The sequence below is a fragment of the Apus apus genome, chromosome 11, assembly GCF_020740795.1.
Source record: "Apus apus isolate bApuApu2 chromosome 11, bApuApu2.pri.cur, whole genome shotgun sequence".
Lineage (NCBI taxonomy): Eukaryota > Metazoa > Chordata > Aves > Apodiformes > Apodidae > Apus > Apus apus.
In genome coordinates this window covers 17,268,882-17,295,355 of record NC_067292.1, presented here as the reverse complement: position 1 = coordinate 17,295,355, position 26,474 = coordinate 17,268,882, and the positions used below count along the sequence as shown (strand labels likewise).

At 38.7% G+C, this 26,474-nt stretch overlaps 1 protein-coding gene across 6 annotated transcripts in view; it reads left to right on the top strand.

The window, feature by feature from the left end:
• Positions 1 to 26,474, top strand: part of SLC12A4 (solute carrier family 12 member 4) — a 47,822-nt gene that overhangs the window by 19,144 nt on the left and 2,204 nt on the right. For 5 of the 6 annotated variants that reach the window (XR_007890540.1, XM_051629066.1, XM_051629067.1 and 2 more), the window contains 21 exons: positions 1,754 to 1,848; positions 3,947 to 4,078; positions 9,238 to 9,384; positions 9,950 to 10,004; positions 10,330 to 10,460; positions 10,892 to 11,133; positions 12,930 to 13,144; positions 13,969 to 14,133; positions 14,217 to 14,315; positions 16,357 to 16,414; positions 16,904 to 17,078; positions 17,444 to 17,562; positions 18,043 to 18,141; positions 18,496 to 18,615; positions 19,348 to 19,452; positions 20,434 to 20,602; positions 21,649 to 21,844; positions 22,495 to 22,664; positions 22,832 to 22,963; positions 23,064 to 23,171; positions 23,979 to 24,163. Coding sequence is in view for 5 of the 6 variants with exons in the window: in XM_051629066.1 (XP_051485026.1) it covers positions 1,754 to 1,848; positions 3,947 to 4,078; positions 9,238 to 9,384; positions 9,950 to 10,004; positions 10,330 to 10,460; positions 10,892 to 11,133; positions 12,930 to 13,144; positions 13,969 to 14,133; positions 14,217 to 14,315; positions 16,357 to 16,414; positions 16,904 to 17,078; positions 17,444 to 17,562; positions 18,043 to 18,141; positions 18,496 to 18,615; positions 19,348 to 19,452; positions 20,434 to 20,602; positions 21,649 to 21,844; positions 22,495 to 22,664; positions 22,832 to 22,963; positions 23,064 to 23,171; positions 23,979 to 24,163 (2,917 nt within the window). In the remaining variant the exon portion in view is untranslated. The remainder of the gene's footprint in view (positions 1 to 1,753; positions 1,849 to 3,946; positions 4,079 to 9,237; positions 9,385 to 9,949; positions 10,005 to 10,329; positions 10,461 to 10,891; positions 11,134 to 12,929; positions 13,145 to 13,968; positions 14,134 to 14,216; positions 14,316 to 16,356; positions 16,415 to 16,903; positions 17,079 to 17,443; positions 17,563 to 18,042; positions 18,142 to 18,495; positions 18,616 to 19,347; positions 19,453 to 20,433; positions 20,603 to 21,648; positions 21,845 to 22,494; positions 22,665 to 22,831; positions 22,964 to 23,063; positions 23,172 to 23,978; positions 24,164 to 26,474) is intronic. The other variant, XM_051629071.1, reaches the window with a different exon arrangement.

Genomic DNA, 26,474 nt, shown 5'->3' with positions numbered 1-26,474 from the left:
ACTCCTTCTGCCAAGAGAGACATAACAAATACAGCAAGCAAGTAGCTGTTGAATATTTTTTAGTTAATATTTACCTTTGCTGTTAAACATTTTATTTTGATGCTCTTCTGTCAAGCTTACTGATATATATATTTTTGATATCTCTATTTCCAATTGTGCAAAAAAAAATCTACAGTGTACAGCAATGTGAACATCTCTTACATGAAGTTGGGGTCAACAAATAAGCTGAGCCCACTTGTGCAAGGCAGCTGCTAAATGACATGTTGGTATTAGTTGTCAGAGCTGTGGGAAAAGCAGTAGGCAGGCAGGCAAACACAGCAGACTGCCATCTACAAATATTTTTGTTCAGCTAAGTGTTTACTTCCAGAAGCTCAAGAAGACCTCTGCTGTTCGTGAATATTGTTTTTCCAACAGTTTTGTTCAGAGCAGTTTCCAGCAAGTTGTGCTTCTTTTCATGCATCCTTTCTCCCCAGCAAGACTAGTACTGAACTCTCAAGTAATTTTTCTGTTAATAGCAATTCATTTTGTAACAATATAATAGATGCTGATCACTGTGTCTAAGGGAGGAGTCTTATATTTGCCTTTTAGGTTGATTTTGTAAGTTGATTCAGATTTCAAAATGTTGAGATACTTTCACTTCAACTCTAGTAATTTAAAATATGCACCAAAAAAATCCAGCTCTTTAATCTTCTGCTTTATATGTATTCACTTTACAATACTTCTTTATCTTGCAGTATTTTCATTTGAGCTAATAAGTTTTACTTTAATTTTCCATTTCTTTAGTGTTTACTTTTTTTGTAAAAAAATAAGTATTCCTTGGATTGATCTTTTCTTAAGGAGATACTCTTGGATATCTCTTTAGTTTGAATTGGCAGAAAGAGCAGGGAGTGAAAAGTTATAGGCAAAAAGAGAGAAATTTTTGTTTGTCAAGCAGAATGTAATGGAGCCACAGGTCTGAGGAATTCAGCATATTGGAATACATTTTATGTTTTTAATTAGTTTATTTCTAGAGCTCATTTTATACTATAGTGCCCTTACATTTTTATTTTTATTTTTTTTTTTATTCTTGTTAGAAAAAGTTCTACTGATCTTTCATGTTTGTTTGGTTTTTTAGCATTGTTCAGGGCATATGTGAATGCTTTGCTTTTACTGTACCTGATGTTAGGCTTTAACTTAAAAGCATAAGAGGAGTCTTAAGAATGTGTAGTCTAAGTGTTCAAAATACAATAAGGGTAAAGGCATCATGAAGTGAGCATGTTTGATGTCTAGGATTAGCGGGCATAGTGAAAAAACAAAAAGGGGGCCCTGCTTGATATTTACCTATATTGTAATAACAGAATCTCGTCTTTGAATTGTTCAGTCTTAATAAATCTGCCTTACCTGTTTTGACATAGTGCTCAGGAATTTTTCTTGGTCCACAAGAATTGTCTTTTCACTTATTCTATATAAAAAATAGTTATAAAAGAGAACATTAGAGAATAAAGGTGCAGATCATGTTGTAGCTGTGACATTACTTGTAAATTTTACTTTGAGGTGGCTTACTGTTCATTTTTTAGTGGAAATGGAGGAGCAGAAATAGAAATAACTGTACCTTTGGAGTAACACTTGTGATTTTGATAATGGTGTGTAGCTTTAAATACTAAAAAGAAACAGATTCAAGTGAGCAAACAAGTTTATTCCCTGTGCTTTTTGTCAAGGTTACAAAGTCTGTCTTTCTGCTCTTACCAAAACCTGTTTCTTCTTTTCTTTGCAGGTCATGGCAATCATAAAGAAAACAGTCCTTTCCTGAACAATACAGAAGCTGGCAAAGGAGGTGATTACTATGACAGAAATCTGGCCTTGTTTGAGGTAATTTCTAACCATTTTTCATACTTCTAATGTGATTTATGGTCTTCCAGGTTGGGAAGTATTCAGCACAATGTATTAAGTGGAAAACAAAGCATTGCAGAGGTCCAGGCAGTGGGTTGGTACCTAACTCTCTGCATGACAAATCTGAGAGCCATTGGTGTGTTTAGGGATATGCTTACACAGTAGAAAAACATAATGGTACCAGAGAGGATCTGATTATTTTAAGTAATGAAGGTGTGGCACTGTGGGCTCATCAGTGTGGAAAACAAACATGGGCTGATTGACTTGTTATTCTATAGGAGGGTTCCTAAATTCAGGTAGTCTGATTAGCCTGGGTATCCTGTATTACGACTGCACTGGATCAGTACTACTGATTCCTTCCCCACATGCTTTTTTGTGGGTGTATGTCTGTTGTCTGGGATACCAGGAGGCAGAGATACCCTGTGTGATGAAAAAGCTCAGATATGATGATCGCTTGGGACTGTGAGGCAGAGAGGTATGACTGATTCCATGTGGAAGTAAGGGGGACCAGACTCTCTTATGGGAAGCCAGTTCGAGCTGTACCAAGTCTAGCAGAATCCTCCTCTTCATCCTCTCCTCACTGGCACTGCATTAACTGCAAATATATCATGGTGCGCTAAGACCAAGTTTCTAAAAAATCGTTTTGGAAGCTCAGGTGCTGGGGAGTGGTGCAGAGAGTCTTTGTATGGCTCTGCAGCTGCTTTCCAGCTGGGCTTCTGAGTTACAGCTTCACAGCAACACTGGCAACATATACCTGGTGTTTCCCATGCTGGGAACTCGGTGTGGGGCAGCCTGAGCTGGCTCTGCACCCCACCAGGTTGGCGCCTGCAGGGTTCAGCTGCATGGCACAGAGCCTGGACAAGTATAACTAACCTGCTGCTAGATGGAAATGCTGTAATCATGTTTGCAGGCAGTATGCTTGTGCTGAAAGACTTGGAAGCATGTTCCCAGCTGTGGTGCCTCCTCTCTCCAAGTGCTGGTAAATCTGTGATCCTCATAAACTGGCTTGCAGCTCATGGAGTTGGCCTCTTAAGGCTTGGCTGCTGCTAGTCGTATGCTCACCTTTTCCATAAGCAATAACACAGTACCACACCAGGGCTGCAGGCTCTTTCTGTACTGGAGAGGAGGAGTAGGAAGCATCCCTAGGGCCATACTGCTCAACTGAACAGGAAGCATTAGTTGCCTCAGCCTCTTTCTGGAAGGAATTGTAATTGGGTTTTAAAAGATGTAAACTGCAGATGAGATCAGAGGAAGGAATAAGAAAAGGGACATTTGGGGTCAGTTTCTGCCATCAGGTACAAAGCACATAATGCTACTGATCCTCCCAGAAGCATTTTGTGATGATAGATGAAAATAGAACTCCAGACAGTGAAATGTTTCTTAATAATTTTTTATTTCCTGTGTAGAAGGTTGTTTCTCTTTTCCATGCATTACTGTGCAATTAGACAAGTAAGACATCTTAAGTTGAAAGAGAAAGGGGAAGGGAATGATTTTGTTTTGATTTTTTTTTTCACCTTGAACTTCCTTTGAGAAACACAAGTTGGATGGTAAAGGTTAGGGGCCCTTGTATATGTGGCTTTTGGGATTTTTATCTAGATCCACATACATTGGAATATATAGTTTGAAACATGTAATAGCATTTTCAGAGTACACACATGCCTGCAATGACTAGAGTTTAATCGGTAAATCTGTGATTTATTTGGCAACTGCACCTTTTGCAAAGTGTATCTGTTGATGTAAGCTGACATAGAGATATATGCAAGGTACACATCCATTTTCTGGCAGTCCTAAGGCTCAGATGACTTCTTTACTGCTGTAATTTATGCTTTTCAGCACTTAAGGAGAAGGATGCAAACCTGTTCCCATAGCCTTTTCCTGTCAGATTTTCCCTCCTTTCAGAAAATTAAATCCTCTCATTACTGGTAAAGGCACAATTAAATATTCTATCGCTCCCTGGATGATTTTCCTGGTGTGTTCCCTGGCAGCCTCAGGCATGCTAACGAAGGCATGACCCCAGCCAACCTCTCTTCATAAATGCTATGAGTTGCAGAAGTTGATTAGCTGTTGTCTTCCACAGGAAGAGCTTGATATACGACCAAAAGTGTCATCTCTGCTGGGCAAGTTGGTCAACTACACAAATCTTACCCAAGGTGTTAAGGAACATGAAGAAGCAGAAAGTACTGATGGCTCGAAGAAGAAAGTATCAAAGGTAAGTGAAGATTCTCTCCATGGCTAGGTGATGAATGGGATGATTCCCTGTGTAATTTTTTTGGGAACTGGACTTCTTTCTGCTTTGTCTTAACAGTGTTGCAAAGAAATAGCATAGAACTCTGTAGATAACCAGATGTTTCCAAAGAATTGGAGCAGATGAAGTGGTTAAGCACACACTTGGTATGGATTTAGAAAAGGAGTGGCTTTTAGTGGTGAATTGAATAAACAAGAAAACAAAAACTCCATTTTGTTCCTAGTGCTGTTTTAGCTGCCCAGCAGTATCTGACTCATCTCTACAAGCCTGGTAGGTATGACACAGGACTTGCAGGAGACAACACCCCTCTAGAGTTGTGGATGGAGGTCAGGTTGGACACCCTGGGGCAGCTCGAGTCATTCTGGTGTTAGGCACTTAAACAACTGAAATCTGCCCCAAAGGATCTGCATTTAGATGGTTAGCCTATTGGGGCTGGCCTTGTAATAACTAGGTAGAAGGTTGGGTTTGATTGTTGGTCGTTAGATTTCTATCAGGAGGGCTGTGTTCTAACTGCTCTTCTTAGTGCTCTGGCAGTCAGGCCAGTGTTTCAGTTAGTGCTAAACCCTTAAGTGGGAAGGTTGCATTTTATGGCACTTGCAGGCCTGTTAGTTCACTTACCAATCTTGTCAAAATAAAGTTTTCTAAAATCTAAGATAACACTTGAATTCTACAGATCTTACAGTACTGCCCTATCAAAGTTTGAGCCATTTAAGAAAGAGATGGCAATGATAATGTGGAAAAAGAGCACATTGTTCTCAAAGAGAATGCATGTTACCCCATGCTGAAAGCTGGATTCCAGCTCTCTTACTCACACTCCAGTTCTACCCTGTACAGCTTTACACTGGGGTTAACAAAGTTGTTTGGTCCACATGAAGCTTAAAATTCAATTTTTTCAGAGACCACATGCTCTAAAATTCTGTAATATTGTGGCTAATATGGCATCATGACAAGAGTGAATGAAAGCTGCCTGAGTGCAGTCGCTGTTCTGGTATCTTAAGCTTACGTGAAAAAAGTAATTGAAACATTTCAGCTGTGAATTTATTTTGTGTTGTACTTGGTGTTATACTAATTGCTGAGTGTATATTACTTTTGCATGACTAATATGAAATGTCAGCTCCATCTCTGTTTTGGTGATAATGTCAGACATCAGCTGTTAGCTGCATCTAAATAATCTAAAATAATTTCCAGCCTCCTCGTGTCAAAAGCAGATTGATTATTACCCCAAGAGGGATAGAATGGATGGTGATACAGCAGGTGCAGTCTTTCCAATTTTGAGAAAGTTCTCATTGCTTTTGCTGTTTATTTCCTTATTAATTCCTGACCAGAATGCCAGTGTAAAATGCAGTCTAATCTGAAAGCTTCATAAGGTGAAAACGGGGCAAATAACAGGAAACCTAGAAGTTGTTTTTAAGGCCCCGGTAGAGTAACAAAGAAGGTTTAGTGCTAATATTTCTACACCTAGGTATGATTTATCAAAACACTTGTGTATTTTCAAACTGTTTACTGCCATAAAAAAGGGCTGTTGTCCTTGTTAAAGCTATACTTCTATGGTAAAATAGAGTTTAACCTTAATTTCTGGGTTGTCCTGAATTATGCTTTCTCATGTCCCAAAAAGGTTTTGTAACCATTCGAAAAGTGACAGTATCATCCTGTGTTAATATCTCAGCATTTTCTGTGTAAACACTACAGTTTTCTTAAGTGAATCTTTGCCTAGCATGTCAGTCTTGGGGATAAATTACATCAGCTGCAATATTGCAACTGTAGTTTGAATTTCTTCTCCCTCTCTTGCCATAAGCAATATGAAATTTTAAACATCCTATGAAATAGAAAAAAGTTGAATATTAACTTGGCCAATATTTATAATAAATAAAAAAAAGAAATTTAAAAAAACTGCTATGGATTGAAAGCATCCAGAAGCTGTGCAAATGGGATTCTTTTACACATTTTGTTTTCAATCATCTCTGAAGTAGAAATCGATGCACTGCTGTTACCTTCTCCTTCCCAATGGAGCTTTAGTTCAGAAGCCTGAATACCCACCCCCAGCGTAATAGCAAGTTCTGTTTTTAAGTGCCAGCATTGTTAACTGAATCATAGCTGAATGCTATACTGGATTCATTCAGCTAATACTTACCCAGCCAGTGTGACAAAAAGTAAGCTGCCTGTCATGATGTGTCACTTATTGGAGTTGGTATCTCATAGACAAGAACTGAAGCAGGGAGAGTGAACAGTCTCTGGATGCAGTATTCAAAACCTGTATGAAAAAAGCAGTTCTTTCTTTCATTGAGTGAATATATCTGAGCAGGTAAGACAGGTTTTTCAGTGAATACCTTTTTGTGACCTACCACACCCCTGCCTGCCAAATCATATCCATTTGAATGACAAAAAGAAATCAACACGAAACCACAAACCAACAAAAAAACGGAGACATAAAAAAAAGAGAATGCAGTTGTGTGAGCATGAAGTGGCCACATCTATGAGGGGTGGGGGTAGAAAAAATGAGATCTCCCTCCCAAAGTTTATGCTTAAAGGACTAGAGAATGATGTGCTTTAGCTTATAGAGATCATTGTTGTCAGCACTTGCTTTCTATGGTTACAAGACCAAATGGGACCTGAACATGTCTGCAAGCTCTAGAAAATACATTACTATCCCCCTTCTGATCTCTTTAATTGCTACAGAGTTTGTGGAAGGTGCAAAGGAAGATCAGGACAGTTTCAGTACAAAATGGCTTAATATAAAAATATTATCCTGTTTCAGCATTCCCATTAAATATTTTTCATGGTAGATACACATCAGATAAACTCGACACTATGTAGTAAGGTAGATACTGGGTTTCTATTTATCTTTTCTAAATACAGTCTTGTATTATACGGCACTTAAAAGTGCTTTCAAAGTACTGCTATAAAAATATTCCCTTCTCATGGTGGAAAAATTAGATGATGACTTTTGAGCTGCCCCAGGGTGTCCAATCTGACCTCCACCCACCACTCTAGAAGGGTGTTCATGTATCTTTAATAAGGCAGTTGGTTTCTGTGCTGCTGCCTGTCCTCATGCTGCAGAGCAACCGCAAGGGCTGTCATGACTGATCAATGTCCCTGAGCCCTGCAGCCAAGGGCTTTGATAATCCATCACTCTGGCACAATGGAAAGAGTGCCCTTCAGACTCAGATCAATATTTGTATCAATTATGTGTCTGCAGCTGATTGGAGTGAACAGAAACATGATCTGCATCACTGAAATTAACACTATTTTTGAGATTTTTCTCTCCCTTCTGGGTTGATCTAAATCAGCATTCTTCAAAATGTCTTTGTGCTTTATTTCCTTTATGCAGCATGGGGTTTTTAATTTTTTTCATTTGGTAGCTGTTGAGACTGAACATAATACCCTTCTTATTTCAGACTGCATTCTGTGGAGACTTCAGCACTGGTTTAGGATCACTTACTCATTACAAGATGCTAAAAAAAAAAAGGGTCAAGTCACTGCAGATTATTGGTGTTCAGTATTTGTGTGGACAAGCTGGTTTAAGTAGTACTTATGGATCATTATTTCATACCAGTTGTTTTATTATTCCACAGGGTAGGAAAATCCAGAGTAAACTCATGCCTGAAGTACCTTTAGTAATCCTCTGGCTTGGGCTTTATCTGCAGGCAGACGCTTAGTGTTTTCTAGGCTGCTCTGCTCTGCAATACTCTCATAACTATACAAATAAAGCACAATTTCTCTTCCTCTGTGGCTGTAGTTAGCTTTTAATTGGATACGCCTAACAGGGTACCTAAGGGGGAGGTGGAGGAGGTGATGAACAGCAGAGCACAGCTGTGCTGTGCTGAGGGCAGAAGATGGGCAGGAGTTGAGGAGGTGAATTCTTATGCAAAGGAAGCAGGTGTTTGAGATGTATAAAGGGCAGGCTGAAAACTTGCCGGCTTTGACACTGTTTGCTCTTCAGCACAGTTTTCTTTCATCTCTGGCAAGGCAGATTCCTAAACCAGATGAGGAAATTTTGAATTGTAAGATGTGATTGCAAATTGAAGCATGAAATTCCTTGCTTATTTTGACATGGGGATTTTATAAACATTCAATTTTTCTAGGGTTTTGCTTTGTGTAATCAAATATCCTGTTGACTTACTGTAGAAAACTGCATTTCCCCACAGTGACTACAAGGCAGTAACAAAGTTTTTGACAGCCGTTTTATCACTTTCAGAGTAGTATGTTTGTCTTAAGTACCATTGCTTTTGATGTATGACTAATTTGTCTATAAGGGTGCATGTTACCTATTTATTTTTGCATTTAGTTAATGTTACATGGAGTCAAATTTGAACAAGCGTTGTCACCTCCCTGTAATATCCTTCTCATTCAGATGATTGTTCATGGGTTTCTTTAAATGCTATCTATCTGTAATATGTTTTGGAATTCAGTTTTATTTATAGAAAGAAGTATAAAAAGAGATGAGCCTTTGAGAAGTTACAGTCTCTATTCCCCCCATGTTTCAGAATTCTGTATAATTTTAAATACAAAAGAAAACCTCAGAACACAGAAGCAATGAAATGTCTTGGCAGGAATCCACAGAGATTTGGGACTCTGTATTGCTTCTAGTGTCAGGTGTAGGGAGCACTTTTGCATTCCTTGAAATAAAACCCTCTTCAGTGGTATTTTGATACAGTTGTTTTGAATCTTACTATCATCTGTCAAAAACCATTTGGGAAAAGGAGAACTCTGCAAGATACTACATGGAATGCCAGTAATGTGCAGTTCCTATGAGGTCACATAACTAGCTTGTGTTTTCTCTGTCTATGTCAAACATAATTCAGAGATTTTATACAGGGTCTGCAGCACTCGGCAGGTTTCATAGTTATGGTTCTACAATAAAACAAATACATGCATGTTCCATTGTTAGTAATGGGTGTTAAATGCTGAGTATAATTACTTCAAATGTGAGGATGTGATAGGGTCAGCATTTTGTGCAGAAATTAGTAGGTTTGGAATTATGATTTGCTTCCTGTTTTATGGAAGTCCAGCACAGTAGTATTTGTGTGTGTGTCTCTTATGTTTCCCAGATTTCTGCCATTTGAAAAACTGAAGTACTGCTTTGAGTAATTCCAGTTAATGAATGTCACCTTTGTTTTTTTCAGTCACCCAGCATGGGCACCCTGATGGGGGTCTATTTACCATGTATGCAGAATATCTTTGGGGTTATTCTCTTCCTGCGGCTGACCTGGATGGTAGGAATGGCTGGAGTTCTTCAGTCCTTCCTGATTGTATTACTTTGCTGCTGTTGTGTAAGTATATAGGTAAAATAATGCATGTGGCATAACTTCTGTAAACTATTGAGAAACTCAGAGGGGCTGCATTCTAGATGCATGTCTCAAGAAAAGCTAGATTTATGCTAGACATTTCTACTAGGTGATTTTTTTTTTTTTCTTCCCCCCCCGTCGTGTTTCTGAACTGGCAAACTGTATCTAGTGCAGTCTTAAAATATGTTGTTTGTTCAGCAAACAGCTGTTTTTTGTGCCTGTCCCAGGCCATGGCTGCCTGGTTTGCTGGACTAGCCTTTGTTGGAATTTCAGCTGCACAGATGGAGGGACACCTGCATTCTTTTATCTTACTTTGTTAGCAGACACCCATTATTTGGCCTGATAAAGCAGTGGTCATCTCTCAAGCAAAAGTCTCAACAGCCTGATGATTAAATTTCTGCTACCCTTTTTTCAGATAATGACCTGTCGAGGCAGAATAGATAGAGATATTCTATCCTATAAGGAGTGGCAGCTTTGCTCTATCAAGAAGTAAGTTATGTTTTGAGAAATGTTGTTGACACAATTGCTTCCTTTTCCTTGTTTTCCTCAGACTATGCTGACAACCATATCGATGAGTGCTATTGCCACAAATGGTGTTGTTCCTGGTAAGTGTAGTTTGCAAACTTCTCATTTGTGTTTTAAAAAAAAAAGTTGCTATAAGCTGGTAATATGGTTTTATTCCAGAGGAATTTGCTTAAGCCAAGATGCAAAGAATGAACTAATACCTAGTACTTTTTCTTAGTATCATGTAGGCTAAAGTTTTAATTTATTTGGTTTTTAGTTAGTCCTTTGCTAAAAAAAGATACTCAGTTGAACCCCCCAAAAAGCAAATACACAGTGTATAATTTTGTTGTATTCTTGTTGGGAATACTTTCCAATTTATAACAATAAATAAATAACAGTTTTCCTCTCACTTTTCTTGTTTCATAGCTGGCGGCTCCTATTTCATGATATCCAGGTCATTGGGCCCTGAGTTTGGTGGGGCTGTAGGGCTGTGCTTTTATTTGGGAACAACATTTGCAGGAGCAATGTATATCCTTGGTGCCATTGAAATTTTATTGGTGAGTAGTACCAGGGTGGTCCTGCTAATGAGACAAAGACCATATAAAAAATGCTGCAGTATTCTTTCTTGTCCTGTATTCCTGTACACCTTTACAGGCAGAGACCAGAACGTCTCCAGTTTCTTGGTGTACAATTCCATACTCCTTTTGCTTCCCTTTGGAAGTAGCACGTTCTGTGGGTATCCAGAATGGAGCCTCTTTTGAAAATATAGATAGAAGTATGACTTAATCAAAGACACATGCTCATTATTGATAAAGTTGGCTCAGTTGTACTACTGAAACAGAATGGGCCATTATCCCTTGACTTCTGTGAACTGAGGTTTCTTGGTGAAGAGCATGTTGCAAAATGGAAAGTGATTTAAATTTCCATCATTGCAGTGATACTGAGTTCTGTTCCAGTGTTCCTTCAGCTTGCATTCTTCTTGTTTCAGACATACATTGTGCCACAAGCAGCAATTTTTCACCCATCTGGTGCCCATGATGCCTCCAGTGCTATGCTGAACAACATGCGGGTGTATGGCACTGTGTTCCTCATCCTGATGGCCGTGGTGGTCTTTGTAGGGGTGAAATATGTTAACAAATTTGCTTCCCTCTTCTTGGCCTGCGTAGTAATATCCATACTGTCCATTTATGCTGGAGCTATCAAGTCCATCTTTGATCCACCTGAATTTCCGTGAGTAGTATTTCTGGATGAGGGTAGTTCTGTGGAAGTTACTTAAAACTTGTGCCCAAAGCTCCCTTTTTTGTGAATTACTCTGGATGTTTTTAGCTGTGTGGAGGGACAGGGATAGCTTTCTGCAAGCAGAGCTCAGGGAATAGAAGTTTTTCAGGCTAAAATGAATGCATTATTGTGTTCTTTAACTGTTTCAGTAGCATGAAGTCTCATGGTGAGTATACAGATTGATAGAAGCTGCCATTACTTCTTGCAAAGACAAAACCAGCATCTTAGCCTATGGTTCTTGATTTAAATTCCAGTGAGAATTTTGCTGTGTTATTTATGGCAGTCCTGCTCAGTAGGGAGCAGCTTGGCAGGTCCATTTTTCCCCAGGCTGGTCAGAAACGATGTGCTGCCATTGTGGTTGGAAACTGTGGTGGGGTGATGCAGCTGCTGGCTGAGAAACAGGGCATCCATCTCTTGTGAATGTGGGAGGGGTGCTGGTGGGGCCATGCAGAGGCTCCAGTGAAACTTCCCCTTGGTTTGAAATCAGAGGAGTCTGCCATATGAGCAGCTCTGCTTTGAACATAACAGGTGTTCCTTTGCACCTTGCCAGTTACACACGTAATGCTGTTTCTTAAACTCTGAGCTGCAGCAGCAACACTGCGGATGCAGGCATTTTACCAGAAATGCAAGCAGTATTTCCTGGTACTGCTGACAGGAGATGAATGGAATGGAAATGGAGAAGTTGAGTCTGCATAATTATTCACATCTTAAAATGTTGTGACCATAACTAAGTCCTTGCAGCCCTCAAGTGCTCCCTTTAGATATTCAGGGCCCAATGATTATAATGGTTTACAACAGTGGCAGGTTTACAGCAGTAAAAATAAAAGAGTGTCTTTACCTCCCCCTCATTATCTCTTGGATTGTTCTTTAATGTTCTCCCTGTCTTTCTTCCTTGGGCTGTGTTTCTTTTGCTGAAGTAACTAGATAGTGTATTTATTTTTAGTTCTGAAGTTACAGTTCACATGCCTGCAAACCCTACAGAAATGGCCCTGTCTCTTCAGCTTTCCAGGCTTCCGTGCTTGACGAGACCTGTGAAACAATATTAAAATGGAAGAAAAAATACATTTACATTATTTTTCTGTGGTGGTTTTCTGGCACTGGGAAGAGAAATTGAATGAACTGGCTGCCACAGCAAGCTGTTGTGTTGTATCATCATGTTGTGTGGAGACTTGGATTAAAAATTTTCAGTGCTGGAATAAACTGTATTTGTGGTTAAGTGAAACACAACAGGCACCTGGAGGATTTTAGCAATTATGCATAGTATCTTCTGACAAGAACCACCCTTGCATGTTGTGATTCAAATGTATGTTCTGAATTCTGAAACTAAAATGTCAGGGATCATTTGAGTATTACTGTACAGAAAATGGGATAATGAGATTCCAAATATCTTCAGATATTCTAAATATCTAGTAATTTCAGTGCTAGTATTCTTTAGATCTCTTAACTGAAAACAAAGATGTTGCTTAACCTGTCCCTTTCATTGTTTAACGTAAATTTACCAAATTGAATAAATCACACTGATGTAGCTTTTTATATCTCTTGCAAAAAGTAGCTTTATATTTCTGACCCTTAAAGGGAGCAGATACACAGTCTTTGTCCAGCTACCACCATCTTCTTGAAGCTGAGGAATGATGTAGCAGACTAGAGCCACTTGAAATTTCCATGACAGGAAAGAAGAACTAGGGGAAGGGCAGATTTCACTTTCCCAGTACCATATAATAACACTGTTTTTCATGTTTCCCTTCCAGGATTTGCATGTTGGGCAACAGGACTTTGTCAAGAGATCAGTTTGATGTTTGTGCCAAAACCATAGTCAAGGATAACATTACTGTGGCCTCTAAGCTTTGGGAGCTCTTCTGCCACACTACAAACTTAACCACTGAGAACTGTGATGAGTATTTCCTCATGAACAACGTCTCTGAAATAGCAGGAATTCCAGGAGTTGCTAGTGGTATTTTAAAAGGTATGACAGATTTTTTTTTTTTCTCTTAAAGAGTAGGTTTCCTGAGCAGTTGAAATGGGTTGAGCTGTTCCCTGCTAGTTAAGAAAGAGAGGCTGAAATAATGTAAATACAGCGAAGAAAATTAACTTTAAGCAAACCAAGTCTTACAATCTCTAAAAAGAGTAGATGGCACTTTGTCCTGATGCACTACTTATCTGCTGAAAATTGATGCATGTCTCAGTTTCAGCAGAAAGTCAGCTATAATTATGTGCTATGCTAACAGGAGTAAGGTGTTACATTTTTTCAGAACGGTGTAGCTATAACTGTTATGCACAGGTTAAGATTATGTCCTGAAATATAAGAATACTTATATAAAAAGTGTGCTTCCTTCTTTGCCTGCTCCTGAATATAATTTCATTGAAAAGTGTTCATTATTGAAATGAACTCCACAGAACAGTTCAAATCCCAGCCACATAAGTCTGTAATTCTTCCACTGTCTAAAGAAAACTCATATCCTAAGAGCTGTTCATATTGCTACTATGTGTGGGTATGGTGGTTCTTAAAAAATATTCAGTGTTTCTTGTGGTTAAAGTAGGTGTGAGGTTAAAAGAATGTTATATTTAGTAATATTAAAAGATAAAAGGTGCTAAGACTTCTGTAGGCTATTCATACATACTGTTTTAGTTACAGATTCCCTTTTATTCTTTCATGTAACTTGTATAGGTCTTAATTTGTGTTGATCACTGAACTGCATTTGTAATCTTCAGTTATAGTCCCATTATAATAAGAAAAGGTTTGACCTGAAACATGCTTTTCTTTTCTGTGGTGTGATAATAACATTAAAGACAACCTATGGAGCAATTATTTGGAGAAAGGAGAGATACTGGAGAAAGCACATCACCCATCTGTTGATGTAGCAGGCCAGAAGAACAACCTTCATCTGTATGTGCTTTCAGATATAGCTACTTCATTCATGGTGCTGGTTGGCATCTTCTTCCCTTCAGTGACTGGTGAGAATACTGGGATGAGAGGTTATCTTGGGTCTCTGAGCTCTCTTCTCTCTCTTGATCTTACATCCAAAATGTGTTTTCAGGTATCATGGCTGGTTCAAACAGGTCAGGGGACCTCAAAGATGCACAGAAATCCATTCCCGTTGGAACAATTCTTGCCATTGTCACCACATCGCTAGTCTGTATCCTTTTAAAATTGATGGAGTCCTGGCATGTTGAAGGTCACTGAGATGAATGACAGTGTATCTGATTTGTGGAACTGCTATCAGGTGCCTAAACTATCAGTGTGAGTATGGTTGGTCAGTGGGAAGAAAAAACAGTCCTTGAGTTGAAGGCATCAGAATTATTAACCTGTTGTTTTCCATTCCCTTTTCCATGTTGAGTTTTTTGGTTTGTTCTTTTGCTTTTCTGTTGTTTTAATTTGCCACTCAGAGGTCTGTAGTTTTTCAGGCTGGTAGAATACAGGTATATATTTCTTTTAGGATCCAGTGGACCAGTAAGATGAGGGAAGGCTTTAAATGAGAAATATTATAAATTTTGACTCCTTCAATTAAAAAAAAAAGTGCCTTTTAGTTGGACATAAAGTGTTACAGGTTTCCTTGAATGTTTTAGGGAAATATAAGGCTGCAGTTAGAAATTAAACTAGTTCCCCAAGTGTGGGTTTTGGTTTTTTGGGGTTTCTTTGGGGGGGAGGGGACAGAAGGTTCATGTGGAGACTCAGCTGCTCACTGTTACTAGTGAATTAATGTATTTATTTTGAAGTCAGTCAAGATCATCTTACATCAGCTTACAGGACTGTATTATTTGTAACACTTTCATCTGATGCAATGCTTTTCTGTGATTCTTGAATGTATCCCCAGCTGGCAGGTGTGGAAGTGTTACAAACCCTGCTCAGTAGTGAGCTCCATTTAGCTGTGAATGACTCGTTGTTGCCTGCCTGTTTCCACTGAGACTGAAGTACTTAATTTACAGGATGTTCCTCATACCAGATTTCAGGGCACTGAGTTCAGAGGAGCAGCCTCTGCTCCAGTTGAAGTTGACAGGTTTTGTATGTGGTTAAACTCTTCAGGGTTTAGAATCACAGGAGCTTTGCTTAGGAAAGACTATCTTAATCTCTTCTCTCCTGCTAGGGAAGAGATGATGCCAAGGTCTTTCAGCTTCATCTAGCTGTTGGTGTCCTCAGCTACAATTTATCAACGTAGGAGGTTAAAAAGAAAGTGCAAAAGGCAACTAATATGAGCAAGGACTTCAAAACTTGTTTGTAAGTGCTTTCTGAATAAATCCCACCCAAAGGGCAGCTGGCTGGGATGGTGACTCCTGAAAATTCCACTGTTTCAAACCTGTTTTTTGCCAAACCTTGCCAAGCTGTTAATTACAATCCCAGCTCATTTGTCCCAGCTTCTTAGGAGTGCAGCTTGTTCCAGATGATACTTTGGGAACACACCATGCACCAAGAAGTCTGCATTTCCTATTAACGTAATGACTATTAAAACAGGTCACAGAAGTAAATCCCAGCTTCAGTGTTAAAATATTTGCTGCTCAAGATTTTTTCCGTGCTGGGTCACTGTCTATGTAGATGTTAATACGCCACCCAGTGGATGGTTTACACCGTGACTTGTAGGAGCGATCAATCTCTCCCCTCTTTGTATTTTACAATTGCATTTCAGGGGTAGAGGGTAGAGTTTAGGGTTTAACTATTCCTGTAAACTTAAATCATAAGAGCAAAGCTTCACTGGGATGCCAGATCCAAATAAGCTGAAGTATTTTGTACTCCCTAAGGCAGAAGTGATACTGTTTAATAACAAACCCAAAATTCCACCAGAGACCACAGGAATGAATAAGTGTAAGGTAATGGTTTGCTAAATGTTCAAAATATCTTCAGACACCAGAGAAGGATAGAGAAAAGAAAGATACTTTAATATCTGTTTTGTTCTAGACTAGCAGATTAAATTGACGTTTATGCAAAAAATGATTGTATTTGAAGTTGTCTCCTCTATCATAACATTTGAAACTATCTTCTTTAAAAATGGAAAATTAGAATAGTATCAGAAGGTATATATGAGTAGTGAGACATTAATTTACTCACTCTTACTTAGGGAGTTGTGGCAGGGCAAATGCCATAGGACAGAGGCTCATATCGAACTTTGCACAGTACTTTCTGTGGTTGTTTTCATCCACCATGTCTAAATAAATGCCATTTCCTTAACACACTCTGTACTCCAGACTTCAGTTGTGTATTGCTGTTTGGAGCCTGCATAGAAGGTGTAGTCCTGAGAGATAAGTAAGTTTCATTGCTCTCCTTTTTTTTTTCTTTTTTTGTGTGTTCTTTCCTGTGTCAGCCCCTCGTCCCTGCCCTTTTTTTCTTGGCTTTTACTTCTGGGTGCCATTTAGACCATATTTGTGTGTAAATTGTAAAAAACATTTTGGGAATCTTCTCGTATTTGATTGGATATTTTCTGGCATAGCTCCCTCAGATTTTCTGTCCTGTCTCTTAAGTTCTGCATCTTTCTAGGTGAAAGTGGAAACTAATGTTGTGATAATAACTTAAGAGCTTTTTGATATAAAAATAAAGTTTTTGGATTGTTGAAATTGGGCTGCAGGCTCTTCCTTTCTGTGTATCAAAAGTAACTCCGATTGATTACTACTTTCTGTATTTCCCAATCAAGAAAATACATAATATTTAATATGTTTAAACATGTTAAAAAAAAAAGAAGCCAAATTTATGAAAATACTCATTTGACTATGACTGTCTTGTTGTTCCTCTCTGCAGGTTCGGTGATGCAGTGAACAAGAACTTAGTGGTGGGCACCCTTTCATGGCCCTCTCCATGGGTCATTGTGATAGGATCCTTCTTCTCCACGTGTGGAGCAGGTTTACAGAGCCTTACTGGAGCCCCCAGGCTGCTACAGGCCATAGCAAAGGACAACATCATTCCTTTCCTCTGGGTTTGTACCTCTTAAAATAAAAAGGCATTCTGTACATACTAACTAAGCAAACTTTATGCTCTTGGAAATCAGATTTATGTTCCTTAGTTTGCCCAGCACTGAAGTGAAGGTCAATATTTTTTATTTTAATCCTTGTTTTCTTTTGTTAAAAGCTAGGAATATTTTTAAAGGAGTTTGAGTAGACATATATTTCATGCAGAAATGTAATATCTAATTCAGTGACACACAGAAAGCCATTAGAATAACTTGACTCCTTGCTCTAGAGAAAAATGTGTAGGAAAATTGCTATTTTTTTTTTTAATGCTTGTTTTTAATGATTATTACCTTATGAAATACTTATATGCTTAATGTTTCTGTTTATTCAGGTTTTTGGTCATGGAAAAGCAAATGGTGAACCAACATGGGCTCTTCTGTTAACAGCCTTGATTGCTGAGCTGGGGATCCTTATTGCTTCGCTTGACATGGTGGCTCCAATTCTTTCCATGTAAGAAACAGGCTGGTTGCTATTTAAGGAGGGAGGGGAAAAAAACAATTGATACTCTTAAAGTTCTGCTGGTTAGTCTTTCAGAGTTGTATCTTACACCAGTAAAGCAAATTACTGGAGCCTGAGTTCTGCTTGTATTTTTTCTACAAAATTTGTGACTTCAGGTTCTGCATAACATGCTTCTGCTCTGGAGTATTTTGTGAATAAATATAGTCTTAGTATAGCTGGGTTGTTATTTTCTTTGGGAAAATGTTATTTTTATCACAGAACAAAGGTAGGGTTGATGTTCTGAATAGCTCTAACTTGCTCCAATTAAAAAACACTTCTAACTGCTTTATACTGATAGCTCAGGCGAACAAAAATCAGAGGGACAGTCACATGTGATAGGATATTTTGACTGTAAATAATCCATGTGATTATAATATGTGCCAGAATCTATAAATGTGTGTGCTAAAGTTTTGTGCTCTTTTGCCTCTGCAGGTTTTTCTTGATGTGTTACCTCTTTGTTAATTTGGCATGTGCAGTACAAACACTTCTTAGGACTCCAAACTGGCGGCCCCGATTTAAATACTATCACTGGTAAGCGAAACCCAGCACTCTCAGTGCTTAGTCTGTGATCTGCAGCCTGGGGTTGGGAAGAACCCTCTCCACGAGGGTTGTGGGCATGTTTTATATCTCTGGATATCAGTTCTAGACAAGAGTTCACAGATGTAATATTCATAGTGGACCAGACCCGGATATTTAATGGCATGAGAGTTTAATTCCAACAACAGGACATTAAAACTGCTGGGAACTGGGGACATAGACTGGAAGCTTTACTTTCACTGCCAGTTCAGAATAGATAATTTAAAGAAAAAATACCAAGAGAATAATTGACTTGTTTTTAAGCTTTCCTGCCCCACTACTTAATAATATCTTTGCTTTTTGTTTTAGGGCCCTCTCATTTTTAGGCATGAGCATTTGCCTGGCACTGATGTTCATTTCATCTTGGTATTATGCTTTGGTAGCTATGCTTATTGCAGGCATGATTTACAAGTACATTGAATACCAGGGGTAAGTATTAACTTCATAAAAGGGTAGGGAGGAGGTTGGGTCTATTTTTTGTGAATTATCTTTAGCACTTACATTTGGAGAGGAACTATACAGAGACAGGACTTAGAGGGCTTCCCTTATTAGTTGATTTTTTTTCATTGTTTTACTGTCAGTGCTAAGCAAAAGCCCCTGAAGTGCTTTGTTGTTAAGCCTCTAAAGGTGTTTGGTGAAACTTCAGAGTCACAGCAAGGAGAAACCCTGGTGGGGTTCTGTCCTGTCTCATGTAATTACTCCTGCCCCAGCATACCTGAAGGCAACCATCTTATTCCTGTTTATCTGGTAAAAAGGTCTGTCTAGAACAGTCCTTGAAAAGCTCAATCTGCAGGTTAGGTTGCCTGAGATTGTTAATCCCTGATGGAGTCAGGCTATAGTATGGCTGTATAACTTAATTTTAACAAATCACATATTGAAAATGCCTGATGTTTGTTTATGCTTGGGAAGCATTCTCTGCAGTGGAGTGTTCATTACAAATTAAACAGAGAAGGGTGGTGTTGTGGTATAAATTTGACTGAAAGATTTACATTTCTCTCGTGAGATTATCACATACACGCATGTGCAAATAATAAATATACATGTGATGCATGCACATGATTAAACTCATTGCAAGGCAATTATTTCTCTATAGCATGCCTGTAAGTGTGCAATTAAATGCTCATTAAACCATATATTGGCTAAATTGTGTGTTCCTCACAGTGCAGAGAAGGAATGGGGTGATGGCATCCGAGGTCTTTCTCTCAGTGCCGCAAGATATGCCTTACTCAGACTGGAGGAGGGCCCTCCACACACGAAGAACTGGAGGTACTCATTTTAGACTAATAAAGTGCACTGTCATGATTATCTACTTAGGGATTTAAACTGGACTCCCAAGCAAGATACTTTTGATCTGTGTGAATGAATTAAAATGGCCAGAATATAAATAAAATAGGAAGCACTGAGTCTGTGGTAAGACGTCCTGTCATTGCCCGAGCCTGGCTGTGTGGGCCCTTCCTGTCAGATCCTTTGGATCTTTAATCAGACTCTGAATCAGTGAATTCAGAAGTGGAACTTGGGGAAACTATGGGGATGTCTGAGAACAGAGGTCCAGAGGCCTGTGTTAATTTGCAGTGGGGGCACAAAGAAGTCCCTGCTTTCTTTCCAGGATTAAAAACTGGAACAGTGACCAATGTTTTTCCCCCTGGCTTTGTATGTTGAAGACAGATTAAGTGAGCAAGAACCCTCCTCTCAGTTCTCCATGGCACAACTCTTAGGCTCTGAACAAGAGGACTAGAAATCTACCAGAGAGTTTTAGAAATCTCTTTATATTGCTTAACAATAGCTTACAACAGAAAATTGGTTAATTGATGTCCCCCTTACGGGACAGAAAGCAGGTGGGATCTGTGTTTAACTGAAAATGTTCCAAATTCCCAGCTGTTTGGCACAAGTATCCAGATAGATCAGGAAGGACAGCCTTATGGTATGAACACAGCATGTGCTCTAATAGTACTTAAAAGAGCTTTGAAAATCAACCACGTAAGTAACACACTAATGTAAGCCTCTTAAGCTATGTACGTGAATGGGTTTTGTGACTGTCAAAACAAAGCAGCAGCAGAATTCCCTCAGTGCTTCAAATCTGCTTTCAATAAAGAGAAATAAAATATTAATTAAAACAGAAAGAATGTACTGTTTCAGAGTTCATGTTCAAGCACAATTACAGTGCTTGATGAGATGAGAGAGGAAGTTTTTAGAAGTGTTTTTATTAAAACCTTAGTAAAAAATACACTCCCTTATTTTTTTCTCCAGGCCTCAGTTGCTGGTGCTTCTGAAACTTGATGAAGATTTGCATGTCAAATACCCTAGATTATTAACCTTTGCATCTCAGCTGAAAGCTGGCAAAGGTTTGACTATCATAGGATCAGTGATCCAAGGGAATTTCTTGGAAACTTATGGAGAAGCCCAGGCTGCTGAACAGGTCAGTATCTTAAAAAAATTCCTATAGTAAAGAAGAGTGAAAGGGCAGATAACTTAAAAGTTTCATAATCATACATGGAAGAAAGCAGATCAGAAAGGCTCTGGGCTAGTTGAGCAGTAGTACTACAGCTCTTCAGTAAGGGGCTTGCAAACATGTGTCAGCTGCCAGTTGGGCCTTTGGGTGTAGAAGATCAATGCTTGCAGCTTGTGTAAACAGCCTTACTGCATAAAACTGTCTTCATTTGTAAGAAGTAATTACTATTGAAGTTTATGTATGCTGATTAATGGAGGGAAGAGTATTCAGTTTTCTGCACATACCAAGAAACATTTCAATAATTACAAACTTTGCAAATATGCTGTGTTTCTTTCAGTGTGGTGATAAATTTAGTATAAAAAGCATTGAAGGATGGTCCTGAAAAATTGTTAAGAAATAATTTCATCTTCCTAACTGTATAAACAAGTCATCATAGCCCTGTTCAGGACAACACTTCTCCAGAAGCTTTTTATACAGGAAAACAGTTGCAAAGGGAACACTAATTCATAGGCCTATGTGTTGACCAAGTTTGTTCAGTTTTTAACCAAATAAAGGGGAAGGTATTCTTAAGGAATGGGGGGTTTAGTGCTTATATTTATAAGTTGAATGCAGTAACTAAGCATTATTACCTAGAAATCTGAAAATGGAAATCCAAATGAAGTTAATTAACCTTGGGTTTAAGAAACTGAGTGTTTGAGGGTTGAAAAATGGGAAGTGACTAGTAACACAGATATCACTACTACTATAAATAAGTGATTATACCACAAACCAAAATACTCTTAATCTGTTAGAAATAACTATGTTTGGAAAGGAACTATGTGTGTTTTAGACAAGTATTATTCACAATTAGTGGGTATTTTCTTTTTTATTAAGGAAAGTGGATGAGCAGAACTTTGCCTGGAAATGTGATTTACTTTTGGACACATGAACCAGGAATTCACATTCTAATCCCATGATAGAGAAATACTTAGAGTTCCTTTTAGTTGTGAGGTTTCTCCTTGTCTGTCTTGCAGACTATTAAGAATATGATGGACATTGAGAAGGTGAAAGGATTTTGTCAAGTAGTTGTAGCCAATAAAGTTCGAGAAGGAATTGCCCACTTGATCCAGTCCTGTGGACTAGGTGGCATGAAGCATAATACTGTGGTTTTGGGGTGGCCCTATGGCTGGAGACAAAGTGAAGATCCGAGGTCATGGAAGACCTTCATAGGTGAGCTTTAAAGGTTCTGTGTGGTCCTTCTGAAATTGGTGTTAGTTTTTAGTCTGTTTTGTTTAGTATGGATTGTGAAGTTGCTTATTTTTCACAAAACTACTTTGTTTGAAATAACACTTCTTGCAGGTAAAAGACTTAAGAAAGATCTTCAAAGATTAATCCGGCAGCTAAAATTTATCTGTTTAATAAATGGTTAAAAAATTATGGACTTGAGAGATACTGTTTTTATGGCAAACTATAATTTGTTTCCTAGTCTCTGTTGTTTCACAGGTCCTAACCTACCCATCTCTCTCCACTACTGGAACTAACACTCTTCTTGTCTATATCCTGTTCCTTCCCCTATGGTCCATTCAACTAACATAGTCAAATTAGAACAGAGCAGATGCTTTCTCCTCATACTTAGCTTTGAAGATGGCTGCTTTTATTTCACACATGAAATAGGGCTTGTGTTCTGTAAGTTTGCTCTACCCTGGCTTTGTCATTTGGTCTGACCTGTCTGGGCATGCCTTGCTGTACACACTTTTCTCCTTACATAAACACAATTACTTTTATGGTTTGCTGACATTTGCTGAGTGGCTGTATTTTTTTAAACCATAGATGCTCTTGCAGAATTAGAGGTAACTGTCTCTTTTTCCCCTTTTGGGCAGGTACTGTTCGCTGCACAACTGCAGCCCATCTGGCTCTGCTGGTTCCCAAAAACGTGTCTTTCTACCCCAGCAACCATGAGCGTTACAATGAAGGCAACATTGATGTGTGGTGGATTGTACATGATGGAGGCATGTTGATGTTGCTTCCTTTTCTGCTCAAACAGCACAAAGTAAGGAGCTAGCCAGAGAAACCTTGTTGCCCAGCTGCTTCTGTGTGCGTTAGTTTAAAGAAACAAGGTCCAGTAGTGGAGCCTGTATTGATATATTGATAAGTTTCTGTTTCATATAGCAAATGATTAGTGGTTCACATACTGAGAGTTTTGTGTTGTCTCACCAGGTTTGGAGAAAATGCAAAATGAGAATTTTTACTGTAGCTCAGATGGATGACAACAGCATCCAGATGAAGAAGGACTTGGCTACTTTCCTCTATCAACTCCGAATAGAGGCAGAGGTAGAAGTGGTAGAAATGGTAAGGGATTTGAACCCTGTTTTCACATGATGGTGCAAATGGGTGATATTTGGTTATGACTTGATTACAAGCACAATATTTTTTTTTCTTATTTCTGCAGCACAATAGCGATATCTCAGCATATACTTATGAGAGAACTCTTATGATGGAGCAGAGATCTCAGATGCTGAGGCAAATGAGGCTGACAAAAACAGAGAGGGAAAGGGAGGTATGTAATTTGTGGTTGATTGCTATGGGCTGCTGAGGTGGATCACACAAAGTGCCTTCCTGGTAGTGTTTTATATAGCTGCTGCTTAAATTTAACTCCTGTGTTTTAAAGATGTAAGGAAATACTTTTAGTGTAGATTTTTATTTCCCAGAATTGCATGTAGTCATTGAATGGCCTGGCTATACTTGGAAAACCATGCTAGAAATTATTTGTTTTGGGAGAAACAATGGAAGTATACATGTTGTGGAACACACAAAATGTCTCTCCTTTGCAATGTAAATGATACTCGAAGACTTGAGGATGCAAGTCTCAACCCTTTCTTGACCTTGTTTTTGCTTTATGTGGGATGTCCGGGGTTTGTCTCAATTTATAGTATATCCTGTTTTCCTGCTGAAGATTTCATTCCGATTCCGACTGTTGGAACATGTTTTAAAAGGAGCAGATGATGTAATTTTTCTGCATGTATTTGTCCAACTCTTTTTTTTTGTTGTCAATTTTGAGTCAGCCTTGTCTGTTGTTTCAGACCATGTCCTGATGTGAGCTAGACTGCCATTTTTCCTTGTATATGTACAGGCCTCTGCTAGTCCAAATTCTCCATGCTTAAACCCATCAAAACTGTTTAAAGACAGTTTTGTATGTAAGGTTATTGGCTAGGGCAGATGCCTGATACCAGAGCTGTCCAAAATGCTAAACTGACTGTACAAAATAAGGGATACAATGGAACAAAGTGTCTTTCATTCCTTAAACAGAACCAGAGAATGTATAATAAAGTCTGTGAGTTCACCTTGTCATTCGTGTGCCTTCTAGGCTCAGCTGGTGAAGGACAGACATTCAATAGCACGTCTGGAGAGCCTCTACTCAGATGAAGAAGATGAGGGGGACCCAGTTCCTGAGAACATCCAGATGACCTGGACGAAAGAGAAATGTGACGCTGAGAAGCGGAACCGAGGCAGCGCTGTGGGAAGCTTTAGAGATCTCATCACCATTAAGCCGTGAGTCTTGTCTTAAGTCAACAGCTTGTACCTCTTGGAACCCTAGATGTGCTCTGCTTTTACTGTCTTTTCGCTTCTAATCCTGGGTTTAGACTTGTGCAATAAACATTGAGACCTGACTACTGAAAAGACAGCAGTTACAGCCTCCTGAGAAATCTCTACCCAGTTAAATCTGGCACACACCCTTCAATATTTTACTTGGTAAAGTGAAATTCTAAATTGGAGCTGCCTAATCCTGCTAAAGCTTTCCTTCTGTCTTCCAAATACCTCAAGAAACAACACAATTAAAAACCAGACTGATAATCTCACATTTCCATCAGAGTTTTTAAAAAGACTTATAATTTCACTATCTAATATGTATTGTGGATGTTTAACGCACCAAGGAAGAAGCTGTGGAGATGGTGATGAATGACTGTGAATAGAATACATGTGTTATGAAACCCTGTAAGATGGACTTGCTGTTGAAGGAGCTCTGACATGTAACAGCAGCCTTAGTATCACCACCCGTGTGCCCTTGAATAGCTAGAGCTAAAGCTTTATTTGTGGCTTTGGATAAAAAGGTATGAATCTCCTGTGACCTCTTTGGTGTACATCTTACATGAAACATTCACCCAGTCAAGTTTGCATACATGGCAAAGTTCCAGATTTTTCTTCTTAATCAGTGAGAATTCAAATCTGGTTTAGGATCAATAATACATAGTTTCTATACTGTAGAAATTCTGCTGAATTTGGTGTTAACTTCCTGTACTTTTTCCTCTTCCATGCTTTCAGAGAGTGGGAAAACTTGTAAGTTTGTTACTTAACTTAGAAGTACATTAAGATGGTTGAGAGGGAAGACTTCATTTTCTCAAATAAGAGAAGGAAAACCATAAGTAATTATGGAAGAAAAGGAGTTAGAGTTGAGCAGTCTTGGCAGTGTTTTTAAAGGGAAGCAGGATTAGCCACTTAAGCTAAGTGTCATTATAAATAGCTTGTAACAAACTATGAAGAGTTGTCCTGACAAGAACTAAGTCAGGATAAAAAACAATTTGAGGTCTGACCCTATTTTCTTAAGCAGAGTATGGACACAAAAAGTGGGAAACATTATTCATTTAAAGGAGCTCTTGTTCCACAACACTGGCTGCTATGATGTTATTTCTGGCAGTTTCTGAACACTAAGCACTTTCTTATAGCCTGCACCTTCAAATCACTTGGGAGATGCCAATTTTAAATGTCACTTTAGAGGATACCAAACCTTTAGTTTTCAATTACTTTTCCAAAACTATACATAGTTAATAACAGCATTCTGTTTCTGGTGCTCTTTTTTTCCTCACTTCCTGTAAACATAATCTAGCCCCTCTCTGTTGTCCCTGGCTTTCTGAAACTGACAGTGTGATATGTTGAAGACAGAGGGTGTCCTTGCTCTAAATGAAATAATAACATGAAATAACAGAAAAGTAATTCAAAATGTATAAATTGTGTTATTAGTATAATAAGCATTCTTACTATTGCATCTTCTATTTTCTGTCTATATAAAACATTTCTTTGCAAACCTAAATACTCAAGAGGAGCGGCAAGGTCATTGAAGACTTTCACTCATCAAATGTAAAGCAGAATAAAAAAACCCTATACATTCATATTTGATTTGTTTCTAATACTGCTTGTTTTTAATATACTAAAATGAAGAGAAAAAGGCAAGTGGAAATCCTCAAAGCTGCAAATACATCCTCCCATTGATAAGTCTATTTCTGTATTGTTTTTCCTTTTACGCTACCAAAATAACGCTTGATTTCCTGTAGGAAGGAAACATTCCTTGGCTCAGAGTCCCTGAGGGATATTCTCCAGTTCTGTTCCTGCATGAATTGGTGTTATTTTGTGATGATATATTCTGAATAATTAATCCTGTTACCTCTGTTAGCCTGGATCCTTAAGGAGGAGAGGTTTATGAGATCATGCAGCATCTGTTCTCTCCCCTAACTTTTGAACCAAGTGGCTACTCAAATTTGAAAGCATGATTGAGACTTTAAAGATACTCGGGTCATAAGTGTTTCTTGTAAATAGCCAGGCAGAGAGGTTGATTAGTGCCCAACTGAAGGAAAGGTTGAAATCCTTATTATACACCAAAAAAGCTCCATGAGCAGGCACATGTCCAGCCATTTATGTGCAGGCTGCATTCCAGCCTACACATCTATAGGAAACCAGGCTTTCTCTGGGTATGCCAACTGCTGTTCAACACAAAAAGACAAGTGCACTTGTGGGATGTATGGACTGAGTGCAATGGTACCTGTCTCCAACTTGGCTCCAATGAGCCTTTGAGAAAGTTGCCTGACAC